The 18426-nt window shown below is 52.5% G+C and overlaps 1 protein-coding gene across 1 annotated transcript; it reads left to right on the top strand.

Annotated features, from left to right (window-relative positions):
* Positions 1–518: 518 nt before the first annotated feature.
* On the top strand, positions 519–17997 carry GASK1A (golgi associated kinase 1A). The gene is made up of 9 exons (XM_074573527.1): positions 519–670; positions 1198–1378; positions 3152–3298; positions 3921–4085; positions 6092–6184; positions 9933–10748; positions 14336–14458; positions 14723–14826; positions 15396–17997. The coding sequence occupies exons 1-9, from the start codon at positions 519–521 to the stop codon at positions 15604–15606; spliced, it is 1992 nt and encodes a 663-aa protein (XP_074429628.1). The 3' UTR covers positions 15607–17997.
* Positions 17998–18426: the final 429 nt, after the last annotated feature.

The following is an 18426-nucleotide window of genomic DNA, read 5'->3' as shown; positions in this document are numbered from 1 at the left end:
CTTCCTCAGCCAAAAATCTACCTTTTTTTTAAGAGCCTGGGTGGCTTCAGGCAGGCGAAGAGCTTGGGGCAAAGGCAGCAAAGTGCCTTGGAGAGCACAAAGAGCCCCTCCTTTCTGTTTGGTTCTCCCAAAGTGCAGCGCTTTCAGCAAAAAGTCACAAAAACGGCCGGTTTGGCAAGGGAAGATGCCTCCCTTGGGGGAAACAGCGTGTTTCCCTGCAATAGCAGATTTCCCCACATCCAAAGCACATTTCAAACCTTGGGGTGATTTTTCATGTCATCAAGTTTTAGTGATCGAGTTTGGGACATCCCTTGGCAACCAGCTTCCATCGAAGCAAGCACGGGCCAGCTGAGCTGGGACGGGTTCCCCACCGCTCCCTGTCATCGCTGTCCCACCGGGGGACAGCCGGGGCGTCACGCCGGGGGATTCGCAGCAGGGGAGTGTGGGGGGGTCTGTCTCTGCTCCACCACCTCAGCCCTTGCAAAGCTCGTGTTGGGCAGGGATTGCAAACACACGTGATGGATGAGCTGAGGAGGCGCCTGGTGCTGCTGCCAGAAACTGGTGCTTTGGTGTCACTTGTGTTGCTGAAATGGTTTTATGTCCTTGAGAGCGTGGTTATGACTCAAAGCAACTCTGGGAGCAGTAGGACTGTGACAGCCTTCACCAGAGTGTGTGTGTGTGTGTCTTTACGGGGGACACTGATGTCGTGCTTTATAGTTTCCATCCTACAGTTTGCACAGGCTGTTTTGAGTTTCTTAATTCATGAACTTCAGCAGCAGGAAAAAGACTGGGACTTTTGTCACCCATTGTGGGGCTGGGAATAATTCCTCCCTGTCAAATCAAAAAAGCAGGGCTGCTCTCCCCGCACCAGCCTTTTGTCCACAGTAATGCTTTCCCGTACGAGCCTTCACTATGAAGCCTTTCAAAGACTATCTAGCCTGTGCCAGGTACCTGGTGTGGTCTCCACTGCAAGAGAGGGGTATTCAGTTTTTGCCAGGACTTCAACGTTGCCTTGGCAAGGGGAGGTCTGGTTCTGCAGCCCTTTCCCCTTTGTGAGCTCCCGTATTGATTGCTTTGATTTCACCTGTAATCCGGGTTTGCTCTGGGCACCGGTCACCTGCAGGCAGGGCAGTGACGGTCGAGAGGACCAAATTCAGGCTGTGCCCTAAGCTGATCATCCTGTTGCTTCATTTGCAGCAAAACCCTAAGCGAAATAGTCAAGCCCATTTTTGACTTCTTCCAAAACCACCGGGAGGGTGATCACTTGCAGAAAGCCAGAGAGATTCCAGCTGTGAGCTTCGCTGTCAGCACGGAGCGCTCGCCTGCAGCCGGCTGCCTGTCGGATCCGGCCGCTGTGCGTGCCCGACCTGCCAGAGCAGTGAGGGCTGGGGGGGTGACCACATTACAGAAACATCCTCTTTCTTCTGGTTTCAAAATCTGCCAGCGAGTCATTTCCAACTGCTCCGTCGCTCGCCTAGTATGAGGCAGTCTAAATAAGAGGGACTGATTACACTTTATTAATCTGCTGGCATAGATGCCAAATACCTTAATTACCCCTTCTGTTTGAAATACTCAATAACTCCCGTCCGCCTGCAGCTATTTCTCTTACCCTGAAGGAAAAGCTCTTTTTCTAAGAGCCGGGTCGCACCGGTGCTCTTGCCATGTATATTCTGCCCGCTCGCCCTGTGGGGTTCGCTTGGAGAAGGAGAAGCGGGAGGCTGCCGGCAGGCTTTGCCTAGGATGGGATCCGCGGGACACAGGCAACACTCAGAGCCAAGCAGCGAGCAGCTTTCTTCCCCTTTTTTTTTTTCTTTAAAAAGGGATGGCTCAAGCGGAGGAAAAAGGGGTTACCTCTCTGCAACTGAGGCCAGGGCTTGTATGAACAATTCCGTTTTGAAGAAAGCCTGCAGGGCTGAAAGGCCCCGCTGTCCTCCTCCTCCCTCCCCTTTGGAATCCCACGAATGCGTTTTCCTGCTCTCCAGGAAGGGAAAAAAACCTGACAGCCAGCTCGGGGAAACCCAACCGGCCGACTTGGGCAACCTCCGCTGAAGTGCCAACAAGGGAATGTGGCGCTGGTCCCTGCCACCGCCCCTGATGCGAGTTTTGCAAGTCCTTGTTGGGCACCGAGCAAGCGCTCCTCTTCCCCGGTGCTGGTCCACCCGTTAGAAGTGAAAATTGAAAATAACTGGATCAAAATTCCTCCCTCCCCCCCTCCCCAAATATTGATAAAATGTGACCCCCAGTAAAATAAATAAAATGGGACTGAGTGCCAAAATATGTAAGAAAGTTTTAGTAGCTTTTCAGGCACTCGTCAGCAGATTGGTAAACTTCATCAAGAGTGAGAAAGTAATAAAATTTGTTCTTATTTTAATGTGTTCCTCCCCATATTAAATGCAGCCCAGAACAAATAAGATGCGGCTTTCTAACACTTCTGCTCTTCGCTGCTGCTGTGCGTAGAGGAGCTGAAGCAGCGCAGCCCCGCTGGGGCTGCCAAGTCAAAGCTGCTGAGTGGCCCAGAGGCCACTGTTTGAGGTGAGGGGGGTGGTGAGGAAGGGCATCAACCGTGGCTTCCAGGTTCCTGCTTTTACTTCCCCTGGGTTTGGGAATCCCCCAGGAATCCTTAGCGTGAGCCACTTGCCGCCGCTGGAACCGAAGCACTGAGGAGCAGAACCGTCAATTCCCGAACGCCGCAGGGAACGAAGCGTATTGTTTTTCACCAGAAGAAACCAAGGCGTTTCAAGGCAGTTTGTGCATGGGACTCGAAGGGAAGGAGCCCAGCCGGTGGGCCGCGGGCTGCTGCCCTCCTCCAAAGCATCCCCTGCACAACCCCTCACAAACAAAGGCAGGACTGTTCCAAATGAACGGGAGCAGGAGGCACAGATGTTGCACAAAGGCGAGCCACATCTGTTTCGCCGGGGAAGGGGCCCCCTTCTTGCTGTTTCAGCAGGCAGATGGGAAAACTGCTCTGAAAACCTCTGGAGCTGAGTGCAACAGGCTGGCCGGGAAACTGGGACGAATGGGAGGAGGAAAAGGGAAACCTGGCAGGATCCTGCGCGGTGGCGGGGGGAGCGACGGTCGCCCAAAACTGCTGCTCTCCTCTCCCTCCTGGATGTCCCTGCCAGGATTTCTAGGTTGTGCTGCTCTCACGTAGGTGCGAGGGTTAGAGGAACGAGCTGAGCCGGCAGAGAGGAGGGAAAATGCGGAGGACTTCCCTTGTCCCGTGATGCTCCAGGGCAGTGGTGCATCCAGGGCTGCCCAGATCCTCGCTGCCTCCTGTGAACACGAGGTGCTGTTTCGGGTCTGCAGTGACCCCAGTGGCTTGGGTGCAGATTGATATTGCGTAGTACAAGGCTTTTCGTGGTGAAAAGTAATGAAGATGTTTGCCCATGTAAATGGCAGCAGACCCGGGCGTCTCGGTGATATGTCCTGGAAAACAACCAGCGATCTCTTTGGAGATGTGTCTCCGAGAAGCAGAAGACCCATCTAAGCGCAGGAGTCCGCAGTAAAAGCCCTGACTCTGAACTTAAGCAGGAGAAGGCTGAGGCATCCGAAAGCTCTTAGTTTGCTTACTTTAAGCAAAAGAAGTATGGCATCCTGGAGAATGTTTATTTTTGTGGTGCTTTGTGTTGACTTCTGGGATTAAACTGGAGGGGTCCTGAGCTGCACTGGTCATAGTGTTGGGATTAAAAGCATCCTGTCCATCCCTCACCGAGCTGAATATTAACTTCCTGCAAGCCAAAAGATTTACACAGTGGGAGCGAGAAGAATTATGAATCTTTCCTTTTTCTCAGTGAAAATCACACATATTAGGGGTAAGGACAGTGTCATCACAGGAAGAGCAAGTCCCTGCCGGTACCCTGCAGGGCTTTAGTCCATCCCAGGTGCAGGATGCAGCGTGTGTCCTCTCTGGGTCCCCCCAGGTGGCAGCCCTGCCCTCGACTGCATCAGCTGTACTCTGTAGTGTGGTGTCCTCCACCCAGGTGATGGCCGTCCATCTCCTCCATGGTGTTCTCCATTGCCTGCCCCAGGTCCTCCGTAAAGATGCTGAACAGGTTGTTTGGGATTTTGGGAGCCTTGCTGCTCTTGTAGGCTGCCTCTGGGGGTTTTACAAGCTGGGGTTTCGGCTGTACTTGTTTGGTCTGTATATCAACTGGGACCAGCCAGTGCAACGGGAATGGCACCGTTACGTACAAGCGCTGGGATTTTCTTATGGCGCAGGGCAGAGTTTCCAGCACTGACTGAAGATTTGTTCAAAATGGTCTTTTGGATGATGGGGTGCGTGAGTAGAGCCAGTTATTACTAGAGAGAGGCTGTGGAGCTGGAGGGTTTCAAGGTTTTTACAGTTTGCTGCCCCAACACTGTAGCAATAACTGGGAAGAAATGTGAAGGCAACGTTATTTTAGAAGTTAAAGGAAGCATGTTGGAACCATCGCTTTAAAGTCAGTGCTCAGAGTGAACGGTATCAACACCATTTCACCCCTTTGTGCTGCTGCTGGAGTGTTGTCCCATGCTACTGCAAAGCACGCTTGTCTCGCAATTAGACTACAAATTATCCCCTTGAGGCAGAAGCTTTGCAGGCTGTCCAAAATTTAGCAAAATACAGCATGCTTTAAAGTCTCGCCCCAGGCAACTTGACTTGGTTATTTTCTGGTTTGGTTTTGGACACGCTGGTGGGAAGGCTTGTCTGCCAGCTATGAGGACTTTGCTGACGCTGCAGGGAAAGACCCAGCACCATGTGGCGATGTATCAGGTTCCCGGGCTTCAGCTGACCCAGCATTTGCTGTAAATCCCTTGCACACGGATTGTGGGAGTACGGTCCCCCTTCCCACCTCTGCAGTGCCTGGCTTCAGCTTCCCAAGCCACTCGTGAGGAGCAACACATGGAAGCGGGTCTGCAGGGGCATCTTGAGCCAGCAGGTAACGCGAGCTGCTCACAAACCCCTCACAAACAAAGGCAAGACTGTTCGGAACGAACAGGAGCATGAGTGGCCTTGCAGTATCTGAAGGGGGCCTACAAGAAAGCTGGAGGGGGACTTTTTACAAGGGCATGTAGTGATAGGACAAGGGGTAATGGCTTCAAACTGGAAGAGGGGAGATTTAGATTAGATATGAGGAAAATTTTTTCACTGTGCAGGTGGTGAGGCACTGTGACAGGTTGCGCAGGGAAGCTGTGGATGCCCCATCCCTGGAAGTGTTCAAGGCCAGGCTGGATGGGGCTTTGAGCAGCCTGGTCTAGTGGGAGGTGTCCCTGCCCATGGCAGTGGGGTGGGAACTAGATGATTTCTAAAGTCCCTTCTAACCTAAACCGTTCTATGATTCTATGATCCGTGCCCTGGCACCAAGCAGGGTGGCCTTCAGGGTGTCCACAGGGTGCCGAAATGCTGTGGGGTCATTGTCCTACCCCCTTGAAGGGCATTTTGGAAGAAAAAACCTTCATCCCTGGTGGAAACAACCCCTGAGACACAGCTGGTGCAGGTCTGCTAGGAGTTATGGACACTTATAAGGCCACGTGAAGGGCTGTCCTTTCTTTGCGCCCTGTGGCGGTGCAGGTGCAGGTGGGTGTTGGTGGGACCCATGTGTGGGGGGAACATAATGGCCCGCCTTGGGGCTGTCTGTGCAGGGTGAGCTCAGCCAGAGCTACCTTTGAGGCTGGTGGTCATAATTTAATAGCTGTCTTTAGTAAATTCCCGCTCTGCAAGCTATCTGTCTTCCCCGAGCAGGATGATATAGGAAGGCACTTAAGCACTTGAATGATGGGCAACGGACACTGCCAAGGATTTCCTTCTGCTCAGGCTTGCCCAGAGTCACTCCGGGGATAGAGCAGCTTTGTGTCCTTCCATGTCCTCAGCACAGTTATGGGTCCCCAGCAGCAAGCTTAGCCCACGTGCCATCCACTTGCAAGCCAAAAAACTCCTGGTTTTGATCAAAACGGGCTGTTCCCCTCCTGGATCTGGCTGACGTACCTGCTCTCAGCCTCTCTCCCCGACACGCCGGGAGCTGCCGTGAGCACCACGTGTTGGGCGCAAGGCTCTGGAGACGTTCCAGGAGGCGGTGGGCAGCCAGAGGAGGTTTCCCGGTTGCTTTCCAAGCAGTCTTTGTTAAAACTGGTCACGGCGGGCTGCGTCTCCTGCTGCCCAGGAGGTTTTGCGGTTCATCAGCCGGGCAGCGAGCACAGTGCTGGGAGGGTAAGTACAGCTCTGTGTCTTGCACCCCCCCTGCAAAATACACCCCGCACAGTGTGCATCCCGATAGATGGATATACCTGCCTTTAATCTGCTCACTGGACAAAATCCTCTGAGCTCGGGAGCCTCGGGCAGGCAGGCAGACGAGAGGGACATGGCCACAGCTGAGCCATCCCGGCTCCCGCGGGCACCTCTTTGGGATGAGGGGTTTTGCTGCTGGAGGGGTCTGGTGATGGCAGTGCAGGGGCAGGAGCACTCTACTGGATGCCAGAGGAAAACAGGGATGAAACCCACTTTTATAGGCCACGTAGTTCCAGGGCATCTCTCTAGTTTTAGGGCTGTTTCTTACATTCTTGGATAATGAAGTTTGGGGTTTGTTTTTCTTTTCTTTCAAGCTCAACAAAGCCAATTTGATGCACTTTGAAAAGAAATTGAAAACAGGCTTCTCTGCTTCAAATTCTGCCAAGGTTCAAGCGTCCCGGGAATACCATGTCAGGGATAAAACCCTCCCAACCACACTTAAAAAGCTTTATCCCTAAGCGGCCAAGGCTGCCCAGGCTCTCCACCGTGCCTTCGGGAGCCCGGGCCGTGCTGTATGTCCCTCTGATGAGCGAGGGTATATATTTTTTACTTATTGACATCCTGGAACAAGCAGTACCTCTCTTAAGCCTTTTTATGGGTTTTGCCTGTAGCTTGTCCCCTGGGATATGGACCTAATTTCTGGAGAAGACGTGCTGTACTGTCACCGTGTCAGGCTGGCAAAGCAGAGCTCTACGTATGGTTTGCATTTCAGGCTGAATCGAAGCCATACCTTACACTGCAGCATTTTTTTTTTACAGCATGAGCTCAGAGAAAGTCTCTTTGGAAAAGTATTTAACCTGGCCTTCTAAATACAGTATTATTTCTGCAATGTTATTATTGAATTTGCAATACCGACTGCCAGAAGTTACGCTGAGACCGTGCTTGCACTGTTTTCTTTTCTTTTTGTTGTTGATGTGGCAGGGAAGCCCCAAGCGGGGCTGGGGAAGGGAGCCCGCGGTGGCTCTCGCCCAGCTTCACAGCGCAGGATTTCCAGCCCGGGGTGGGAAAGAAACGAAGCTCTAACTTGCAGTGCCCAAACCCGAGCTCCCTGACAGAGAAGACGAAGTGGGTTTGGACAGTAACGACACTTTAACCACTTGGTCTGTAAACTGACTTGACATTAAAAACCAGCAATCCTTGCCATCCATTTGGCATCCACGGCTCTCCAGCTGTGGATTAAAAAGGATTTTTCCTGCAGTATTTCCAAGGTTCTCCAAATGGCTCCCTCATGCACTCCCCTGCCCCAGGATACTTGGATTTTTGGCAGCCCACGGGTGGTGTAAGCGACCAAAGGGTTATTATCAGGGTGATAACAAAAAAGATGCCCCTGTAAATCCTCCGTGCAGAAGAGGGTTATACGGAGGGTTTTGGTGAGAGCAGGGTGGGCTGTGTCCAGGGAGGGTAGGATGGGGGAGATGCTGGGAAAAGTTGCCCAGGAAGGCGCGGATTGGGAAGGGAACTCGGCTGGATGCAGATGGGAGTACTGAGATTTACAGTTAATCCTGTCCATCGGGATTAACTCCATAGATGTCATTGCAGTTAAGACTTCGAAGTTGGAGGGACAGACAGTGACGCACTTACAGTGATGACTGGAAAGGAGCATGGATATCGGGATATCAGGATCTGGCCTTTTTGCGCCACAGCATTATTTTATGATGGTTAAACTATGATTTAGACATTGAACTCGCTCTCTGAATGGTTTCACCCTGGACGAGCTCCTTTTCACTCTTGAGCTTTTAAGGAAGAGCGAAAACGAGAGGTACCCCAGCAGGTCCCGCACCAGGCAACCCTGGTTCCCACAGAGGACGATGTAAGCCATATGTGAGCAAAGAATTTGGCCCAGCAGGTACATTTTGCTGCACTACATTGTATTTCTAGGAGAGAAACAATTAAATGAGAGCTATAAAGCTGAATCACTCGAAATGCATCATCACTACCTCTTATAAAGCTGCATTAAGTCCGCTCAGTCCTTGAGAGGGAGACCTCGAAGGGAAACCCCCACGGCTGCTGCCAGCGAGTTGGTGGCTTTGCAGCTCTTCTCGTCTGCCTCGGTTGATGTAGTGTCTTTGGGAGAGAGGTGGCTCCTCAGCATGGGGCCGTCTGAAGCAACGTCCGCGCAGTGAGGGCATGAAGCCTGATGGATTTTAGGATAGTGTTGGATCAGCTTATGAAAGGGTTCATGCATTGGGGTGGCCTGGGGCAGCTCCTCTTGGTTTGTGAGTTGTGCTGGTGGTGGATCCCTGCAGCCGGCAGGAGCCTGCAGTCCTAAAAGCCCTGTGGCTGGAAATGTTTCTGCTCGCCCAGCTGCCTTCTGGAAGTCATTCTGGCTGCTGGCTCTCACCCCCCTTCCCCAGCTTTTTAGCTTTTTTTTTTTCCAAGTTTTTCCTCTGATAAACAATCTCTTATCCCTCCTTTGGCACTATATTGTCCTGCTGTGTCTGCCACGGATATACTTTTGCTTCCAAAACAAATAATTGCAAAAAAAAAACCCCTGTATCTACTTGAATGTTGCCTCGACTTCCAACGTGGGTTCGAGCCGCTTGGAAATGCCTGTTGTGAAGCAGAGAGGCAACGCCAAGGTGACTTTTGCTGCTCCAGCCCCTGGAAGCGCATTAGACCGCCCGATCCTGGGTGAACAAGGCATGGGTGCAGCGTGGCCCGGGGATGGGGACCCCCCCTCAGTCCCTCGACAGGGAAGGTGCTGTGCTCAGGGCAGAGCTGGCACCGTACGCGTGGGATTGCGTTGGGCCAAAGCGGAGATACGTTGGCTTGGCAATATGGGGAGACTTGCACAGTATTTGCTCGTAACTGCCTTTCCAGCCTATATAATTTTTATAAGTCCCTTCAGAGTAGAAAGTATGACTAAAAGGAGGAAAAATAATCACGTCTGTACAAAGATATATACATGAAAACTTGGTATTACCCATCTAAAGGCAGTTTCTTAGTGCTGGGGGTCAGAATATTTTAGGCTTCAGATACAGCAGTTTGCATCCTTATTAAATACAGGCTGCCACAGCCCCCGACAGACACTTGGAGCTGCCTTGCTTTTGCCGGATGCAGTGGTGGGCAGAGCTCCAAAGGCTGTGTCTCAGCACACATTGAGATGCCCTCTGAACAAGGGCACGGGGATCCGGGTTATGGGTTGGGCGTGCAACCAGGCTAGAAGCCACTGAGAATGTCCAGAGTAAGGTTTGAAGACAAAAACCTCTTAGGAAATGGAAAGCATTTGCCTCCAGCCAGGAATTTGCTCTGCTTTGTTCTAGTTCTTTATTTTTTTATTTATTTCTTGAGTCTTTAAAGCAAAATATTTGAGCATGAAGAATTCATCTCCCATAAGGTGATCCTGTACACCAGTGCTGCGGTTGTGGCCACATTGATGGTGGGTCAGTCCTTGCTCTGACCTGCTTCTGAAGGGACTGTGGCTAATTTCTGGCACAAATCGTGCCACCAGCTGTAACTCTCCTGCTACAGGGCTGCGGAGGCAGCGAGCGCTTGGGGAGCACCTTTCCCAGGGATCACACAAGCAGATGTGGGGCTGCTCCTCCAAAGGAAATCTCTTTAAGGTTATTGAGAGCTCTGCCTGGGGAGGTGGGCACACGGGTCTGGGGGATCCCCAGCCATAGCACCCCATGGGGACCCCCAGTAATGCTCTCCCTTTCTCTCCCCGCAGGCCCAGCGACCGTGGCGAAGGACGAGACTGAAGACCCCCGTCCCGGCAGCCCTTGGGGTGTTGCTGGCCCTGGCCTTGCTGGCCCTGGCCCGCCTGCCCCCATCGCCGGATCGGTCCCCCCACCTGCCACCAGCATCGTTCCCCCCAGTCCCCCGGCAGGAGGCGGCTGTCCCCCTGTCTGGGGGACGAGCCCCTGGCAAAAGGCCCCCTGCACCCCCTGCATGTTTGCAGAGGGACCAGCAACTGGTCCAGGGCAGGAGGCGGCGACGAGGGGTGGCAGGGGATGCTCCCCCATGGCTGTCCAGCGATGACATCCAGAAGATGCAGCTGCTGGCCAGCGGACAGGTTGTCTCCAAAACCCGCATCCCGGCCCACGGACAAGTCCTGCGAGTGGGGCTGCGGGCTGTGGGGGATGCCGAGGGGGACGCCTCGCGAGCCAGCCCAGAGGAGGACTGCCGGGATGGGCGCTGTGGGCTCATCAAGCGCCCCGGGGACCTCTACGAGGTGCTGGCCTTCCACCTGGACAGGGTGCTGGGACTGAACCGCAGCCTGCCCGCCGTGGCCCGGCGCTTCACCAGCCATCTCCTCCCCTACAGCTACACGGATGGCTCCCTGCGACCCATCATCTGGTGGGCACCTGACCTCCAGCACCTGGAGGATGCTAACAACGACCAGAACTCCTGTGCCCTAGGGTGGCTGCAGTACCAGGAGATGCTGCGGCCCCACAGACCGACGCTGGCAGCTGGGGACGGTCCCTGCTCCAGCATCCCACGTGGCGAGTGGAGCCGTCTGGCCCTCTTTGACTTTCTCCTCCAGGTAGGGCTGGGGTGATGGAGACCACTTGTCCCACCAGCTGTGCCACCCTGGTCCTCCTGTGCCTTCCTTGTCTGACCTTGGTCTCTTCCTCCTCTTCAGGGTTGCATAGGCTGCGGGTAATTGGGATGTATTTTCCCTCATTAGCTAGCGGGGAGCAGGGGAGCTTTGTGCAGAAGTGGTTTGGCCCAAGCACAGTCTGTTCTTGGGACATGCAGGGAAATGCAGGCAGATTTCGGATGTGGCGAGTCCGCTCTCAGGTGGGCGAGCTTCCCCCAGGCACGGCTCTGTCGGCTCCGCTTCGCACAGATGCCGGCAGCCGCTCGAGATGGGGCATCCGTAGGGACAAGCAGCGTGTTCTGCATCAGCCCCATCAGATCCAACTCCAGGGATGTGCTGCTGATTCTGGAAATCAGGAGCCCTGCCCCTTCCTACAGCACTGCGTTCCTCCTCCTCCTCGGGATCATACCCTGCTGCTACGAGGGATTACGACAGTGTCCCAGAGAGTTATCATTTTTTAGAGAGCAGCTGTGAGGAGGCAAAAGTGTTTTCTATGGAAAAAAGCCTGTCTAGGCACCTTGGGGCTGGAGCTTTGGTTATCGGACAACGGGAAACAGCCTGAAAGGGCAAGTATTAAAATAAAAAAAGAAAGAAGCAAAGAAAGGGGGGAAAAAAAAAGGAGACTATTAAAATATGTGTTCTCATTATTCTCTCTCTTTTTTTGGCAAAGCCTGACCATTAATCTTTATAACCTCAGACTACGGCTGGCAGAGGCGGAGCAGCCTTGGCTGGGCTTGGAAATATTTTAGCTTGAAACAGCCAGAGAAATGCGAAAATTAACCAACCCCCTCCCCTTCCCCAGGCCAAAAGGCAGTCGAGTGCAATGGAAAGGTTGAGTCTCCAGGAGAATGTATCTAGTTTTAAGCAGACTTTCCCTCGGAGGGCCAAAGCAGCGCAATGATAAATCCAAGGGCACTCCACAGGTTTTCCTGAATGACTCCAATGGGATCCTCCCATGCGGAAAAGCCACGTAAAGGTAAAGAAGGCACCAAGTCAGCAGGATGTTATAGAAGTGAAATAGCATCCTTCAGAAATGGCTTCAGCCTCTCACAGCTCTTGCTGGGGAAGGGGAAGCTGTGAGCTTTGAGCCCTGCTGTACGCTGGCATTGAAATCTTGGTTGCTTTCTTCAATTAGCTTTAAAATTGGGCTGCTTCTGTATTGATTTCTCTGGGTGTTTGCCATAAAGGAAGATCCCTCTAGGTGCAAAGCTTTACCGGGGGCAAAACGTCGAGCCTGGTGGAAAGGCAGCAGCTGCTGATGTCTTTGTCCTATGCTTTATAAAGGGCCAAAAATACATCAACTGCAAAGCCCTGAAGCTGCGCCCCTACACTACACCACCCCCTTCCCAGCCAGGGGGGAGAGTAAGGCATTTTTCCCTGGGGGAAGCCATCCCAGGATGAGTCGTGTCTGGAAAGCCGTGTTGGACCCAAGGGCACGCTCTGGGGTGGCCGAGCTTTGTGTGGGACCAAAGAGGGGCTGAAAGGGAGCTTCTCATGGGGCTTCAACTTGGATGGGAGAAGGTGTGATTCGCATACTTGTGTTCCAGCAGTAAGGCCCAGTGTCCTGTTCATTACAGCCATTTATGCTCTGGTGAGGAGAAATTAATATAAATGACCCAGAGAGGGCCAGGGGGAGGGAGGGTTCATCAACATGTCAGAGGCGCTCTCAGCATCTCCACAACTGGCTGGTCCACCTTCTGGGGCTCCACCTGGACACCAGGTCCATACTCCACCTCTCACCTCTGTAGGTCCAGCATCGATACCCCTCAGTTTCTTAGGTGCTTGCATGAATGGAGGCCTTGAGCGCATTTAATGTCTCTGTAAGTCATCTCAGGTTGTCTTCACCTTCTGTGCAGCCTGGAAAATAATGCAGCAGGTGAGGGAAACTGGTGTGGTGAGTTTTCCAGCAGGTAGAACAAGGAAGTGCATGGAGGAAATGGGATGTTTTCTTTCATTTCAACACATTTTGTGTCAAAAGACACTTTATCACGTTTAACTGGTGAGTGTCCCAGTGGAGAACTGCTGAACTGAATCCTTCATTAAACATCAGGAAAGAGAGGGATTTGTTAAGGAGCTCCGGTGTGGGACTAATCTTGCTTCTCAAAGGGTTTTTAATATAATGGCCATGGAAACCGAACTTTGTGTTTCTTGCAACATCTTCTCCAGCGCTTGGTTAGTGTTTTAGTTCAGACTGAACTCCCTCTTGAGGCACAGCCTATAATTGATAAATTTTCCTAATCGGGCTGTCGTTGAATAGGCAGCTTCCGTGGGTCACTTGGTTTCCAGCCAGTCCTGTACGTCCCCCTGGGTTTACCTGAGACCTGCTCCAGCCCTCCCGGCAGCTCCAGCAGCCTCTCTGCACCCTGAACCCTGACTCCTGGGTCGGCACCAGCAACTCCAAGCAAGCAAGCAAGTCAGATATCTTCATCACATGCAATTCACGTGTCGAAAAATATATTTATTTTATATATATTTATATATATATTTAAAGGAGATTTTAATATATGTGTGTATATATATATATGAGGTTTTTTTCTGCTGTAATGTTGTAAATGGGCCTGCAGAGCTGGAGGCAGTGTGGCAGCCCCCCCCTGCACAGCCTTGGGGAGGGCTGTTGACAACCAGCGAGGTCCCATCTGCCCCACAGGCCACCGCAGAGGATGCTCTGGCTTCTGACAAAGCTGAGGAAGCTTTGTGAATTTTTATCTTTTAAAAGATCTGTGATTTTTATCTTTTAAAAGTCCCTCGTTGCTCTGAGGGTGTGGGTGAAACACTGGAAGCTGCCAAGGAGCACCAAGGGTTTTCTGCAGGGATTTGGGGTGGGAAGGGAGGGGGGAGCTTGACAGCCTTGACAACACAGAGCCTTAGCAGTGCCTGCAAATAATTAAACACAAATCTAGTTAAAACTAGTCACCATGGCCTAACTTAAATGTCAGGCATGCTCTGTATAATGCACAGATTGCTTTTTCCCTTGCCAATCTTTTTCCATTCATCTTCTTCCCATTGAGAGCTGCTCAGGTTGCCAGTAGGGATGGATGAAAGGGCGTATATGAGCTGGGAGCCAGATGAAACCATCATCCAGCGCACCAAGACTCAGCCCAAGAAAAGAAAAAAAATAATCTCTTTCTGATGTTTCAAAACCTAGGTTTCCTTGGGTGCTTTTGTGTTTTGTTTTGGTTTTTTTTTATTTATTTTACATTCATCACTTTGCACATTTCCCCTTGTTTTCAGCTGGAAGCACGACCTGTTTGCTCTGTTCAGCTACAGGGTGTGGAGGTACCAGGCACAGAAAGCCTGTCACCATCACCTTTGTCAGTCTCTTCTCCAAGCCAAGGGGGTTTTGCAAGTCATCTCAGCTTTTGGAAGTTCCCTGCCTCTCTCTCACTCATTGGTGTATGCAGCTTTTCCATTTCATGTCTACTGAGGATCCTTAGAAACTTTTTGTTTTCCACTGAGCAAGAAAAGTTCGCAACCGGACCACCCCGTCCCTGGTGCCTGACCCTGCTGAGGTCCCCAAATGTCTCCCACAGGTTCATGACCGCCTGGACCGTTACTGCTGTGGGTTTCAGCCTGATCCCTCTGAGCCCTGTGTGGAGGAGAGGCTCCATGAGAAGTGCCGAAACCCGGCGGAGCTCGTCCTCGTTCACATCCTGGTATGTCCCCCTGCTGTCCAGGGGCTGGCTGCTTTGGGGTTAAGATGAAGGTGCCTGGGGAGACCTTGCAAGGGGGACGTAGGTACCATGATGATGCTGGATCTGTGGTGGGAGGTGCTCCTCAGCCTGAAAGAACCTGGGTTTTGGCAGCTGCTAGGCCCCAGATGCTCTCAGAATTTCTCAATGCATTAAAAAAACAGCCTAAACCGCCAAACTGGTGACTCCCCACAGTAAGTGAACTTCTCCTTCCCATCCTGCTGACAGGTCCGAAGGAGCTCACCGTCCCGCCTGGTGTTCATCGACAACGCAGGCAGGCCACAACACCCCGAGGAGAAGCTCAACTTCAGGCTCCTGCAAGGCATAGACAGGTAGGAAGGGGATGTGCACCTTCCTGGGGATGTTCCTGGGTGAGGGCTGAGCTTGCACTCATGGGATGGACAGCAGTCCTATCTGCACACCCTTGTGCCACTCCTGCCCTCCCCAGTTGGGGACCCCTGTGAAGCGAGGCCACCTCTTACCCAGGACAGGACAGGTGCGTGGGCTCACAAACCCATCACATGTGCCCTTGCCCTGAAACTGGCTCTTCATCCTGCTCTGGGTGGTTCATGGCCATCTCCAAAGCCTATTTTCCCCTCTCTAACTGGCAGCTGCATTTCAGCATTTCTTGCATCATTGCCCATCAGGCGTTTGGCACATTATCGGTCTCTTGATTTGAAGCTCATTTGGATCCGTTTCTGATGGAGCTGTCCTGCATGCTCGCTGTGAGCAGAGTTTTAAGCAGGAGGCTCCAAATCCCCTGTTCCTCTGGGTGGACGTGCATTTCTTCTTGAAGAACCGGGGTGGCCTTTGCTCGGCTGCCCTGCTGCTCCCCTCCTCCCTGCTCGGCCTTCCCTGGGTAACCCCTTCCCTCCCTCTCTCCTCTGCTCCTCCGCTGCAGCTTCCCGGCGGCGGCGGTGGCCACGCTGCGGTCGGGCAGGTTGCAGAGCCTGATGCTGGAGTCTCTGCGCGTGGACCGGGACCTCTGGGAGAGCCAGGGCGGCGCCGAGGGCCTGAGACCCCTGCTTCGGACCATCGACAGGAGGGCACACGTCCTGCTGAGGTACATCCAGGAGCACAACCTGACGGTGTTCGAGGATTCACCGCGCTGAATCGAACTCTGGCCGGCACGGAGCGCCTGCCTTGCAAATCCCAGCGGCGATGGATGTACCTCACCCCCTCAGGGTGGGCCATATGAGACTGTGTGTGGGTGCTTGGCTCTCCAAAAGGTGTTCCCACCCCCTTGTAGGATGTCCTGGAGAAGGAGACGGGATCATGGGGAGTAGAAAAGAGGGGGAGGAGATGTCTCCTGAAACAATCCACAACTGCTTGAGAAAGGCAACAGTCATCAAGTAATGGTCTCAGCATGGACCTTTACTAGTCCACGGTGCCTTCACCACCCCACTACTGCAGCAACTTTGAAAACTGGAGGCTTGGACAGATTGAACAGCCTCCAGAGACCCTGGGAAGGGTTAAAGAATTGGTGAGAGGCACTGCTCAGAGCTGTGTGAAGTCGCTGGGAGCCTTTCCATGGCTTCCACTGGGCTTTTTGATGATGCCTTTGCTGTTGCCAAAACATCACAGGCAGAGAGGCTGGAGCGGCATGGGGGAAAGCAGAGGGGAGCTTTCTAAGTGGATTAAGCAGGGACAAGTCGCCCAAGCTGCGCTCTGTCTCCCCCCCTGTGGAGGAGTTGATGGGTGCCTGGGAGCGAGTGTAAACCGCTGCCCGGAGCTGGGGCCAGGCGGGACCCTGGACCTGGCAGCAGCTGCCATCACGGACCCTGTGGTGCCGTCCCCGTGTGCCATGTGCCATCCCTCGGCAGGCCAGGGCTGCTGCCAAGGAGCACTTTGAATGTGGGATTTGAAGGTTTCAATCTCTCGCTCGCTCTTTCCTTTCACTGTCAGGGGGTTAAATCTCCAACCTACCCCAAGCTCCGCCGCTTGTGAAAAGCGCTCCTGCCTGCTCTCTTAGGCACGGCTGTGCAAAACCCTTTCCAAGACTTGCAAAAATGTCTTCTAACAAAAATGTCAGGCTATTTCAGCAGAAGGCAACTGAGTGCAAAAAGCTTTCTGAGCGTGCTGGCACCTCCAGTGGAACCCAGCCTGCTCCTGTCACCTCCATATGCTCTTGCCCAGCAGCGCACTGTGATGGGGCACAGCAGCAGCCCAGCCAGGCAGGTCCTCAACCGTCAGGGCTGAGAGATAATTCAAAAGCAAAATAAACAGGTGGAAAAAAGATCCAGGTATGGGCTCTGTCAGAGCCTCTCGCTCTCCGCAGTGTCTTTCGCAGCTGAGGCATGCAGTTAGTGTTTGCTTGCCAGGAGCAGCTGGTTCCTGGCCTGTGGGCTGATCATTTGCCACCGGGGGAAGGCTTTTTAAAGGGGCTTCAGGGAGAAACCCTTCGTTTCTCCAGTGCTCCAGCCAAAGCTTCCATGCCTGAGGCACCCCCAAGTCACTTCTGCCTTTGGAAAGTCTTAGTGAGACCAGCGTGGCCATTCGCATGATGCTGCTCTCCCATTGCCTTAGCTTTGGAGAACACGACCACCCATGCAGTGGGAGAGGCAGAAAAGACAGGCATTGATGCCTTCCCTGCTCCCTCCATCCTTCTGCAGTTTTAGAGCCTGCAAGGGGATACTTTAACTCATGCTGATAAGCACAAGCAATTACCTTTTTTTCCCTTTTTCTTCTTGCTTAAGAGAAGACGAAGTGAGATTTGGGTGACATGAGTCAACAAGAGCAAGTGCTCTCAGAGAGCATCGTCACTCGACATCGTGGGCACATCGGCATCCAGAGCGCTGGCAGCATCTTCCTGGAGTCCTGCCCTCCAGCTAGCCAGGGAAAGCCTTTCCCCCAGCACTCTCTCCACCCCATGAGTTATCACCCCGTTTGCCGTGCCATGGGGTGGATGGCTGTCGGGGAAGCCACGCTAAAGCCCAGCTCCTGGGGATTCATTATCGGGAGGTGAGTTAGGCTGTAAGCACGGAGGAGAATGAAATAACTGATCCTGGGTCCTGTGAAAAGCAATGCCCAGGCATAGCCTTATATACAAAGGAGACTATAAAGGCCTATATAAAGGAGACTAAATGTAACATAATTAAGTCCAGAAAATATGCTGTGAAAAACTACCTGGTAACAGGAGCATTAGTTAGGATGTGTGGCATCAGTCATAGTCTTGTTTTTCTCATTAAAATGAGAAATTTCATTAAAAGAGAGGTTGTCATCCCACGTAAGCCAAGTTCTCAGCGAGAAGTGAGAGGAAGGTAGGGCACTGCGTGGTGGCCAAAGCTGTGGACTTGGCCATGCTGGAACAGCAGCTTTTGCCTTGCCCTGGGTTGCATCTCTTGCCTCCGGTTGCATCTGCTTGACCTTAACGCTGCACAAGGTAGTGGGGATTTTTCTAGGGCATTTTGCATTTCCTTGGTGTAACATGTAAGTTTGCTGGCTAAACACGTGCGGGAACATCTGTAAACACTTATGCATGTGAATAAAAATCACTCTTGAATTAACAAGGAGCCTTGTATGTATAAATGAGAGAAGCAAAAGCCGTGATGTTGCTGAGACTGATCATTAATCTCCTCTAATTAGTCATTTTTTCCATGGGCTTGTCTACGTAGCCAGCAAAGTGCACAGGCTCTGAACTGTGGTCACAGCCATTCCGAGAAATCCCATGGACTGCTCTCCCCGAATCAGCCTTTACAACGGAGTGTCAGGTTCAGCTTGCTCCAGCTATGAATGTGTCATATTTCCCATGATAAACTTATTTTTAGGGGTTTATAACATAGTTATAAAAATTCCCTCGGAGCCGTGCTTGACAAACAAGATCTCATCTAAGGCGTGACCTGCTTTAATCAAATTTCACTGAGTGTCATCACGGATCCTGTTGGGGTGGGGGAACAAAAGAAGGACACGGAACAAGCTGGCTGCGGAGCTGG

Source organism: Larus michahellis, chromosome 2 (assembly GCF_964199755.1).
Source record: "Larus michahellis chromosome 2, bLarMic1.1, whole genome shotgun sequence".
NCBI lineage: Eukaryota > Metazoa > Chordata > Aves > Charadriiformes > Laridae > Larus > Larus michahellis.
Note: the sequence above shows the minus strand (reverse complement) of the source record. Positions and strands in the feature narration are given on the sequence as shown.

Coding starts and splice junctions, on each gene's coding strand:
- GASK1A (XM_074573527.1), top strand. CDS start 519: ATGGATGAGCTGAGGAGGCGCCTGGTGCTGCTGCCAGAAACTGGTGCT. Junction 6,185..9,932: donor GCGAGCACAGTGCTGGGAGG/GTAAGTACAGCT, acceptor CTCTCCCCGCAG/GCCCAGCGACCGTGGCGAAG. Junction 14,827..15,395: donor CTCCTGCAAGGCATAGACAG/GTAGGAAGGGGA, acceptor CCTCCGCTGCAG/CTTCCCGGCGGCGGCGGTGG.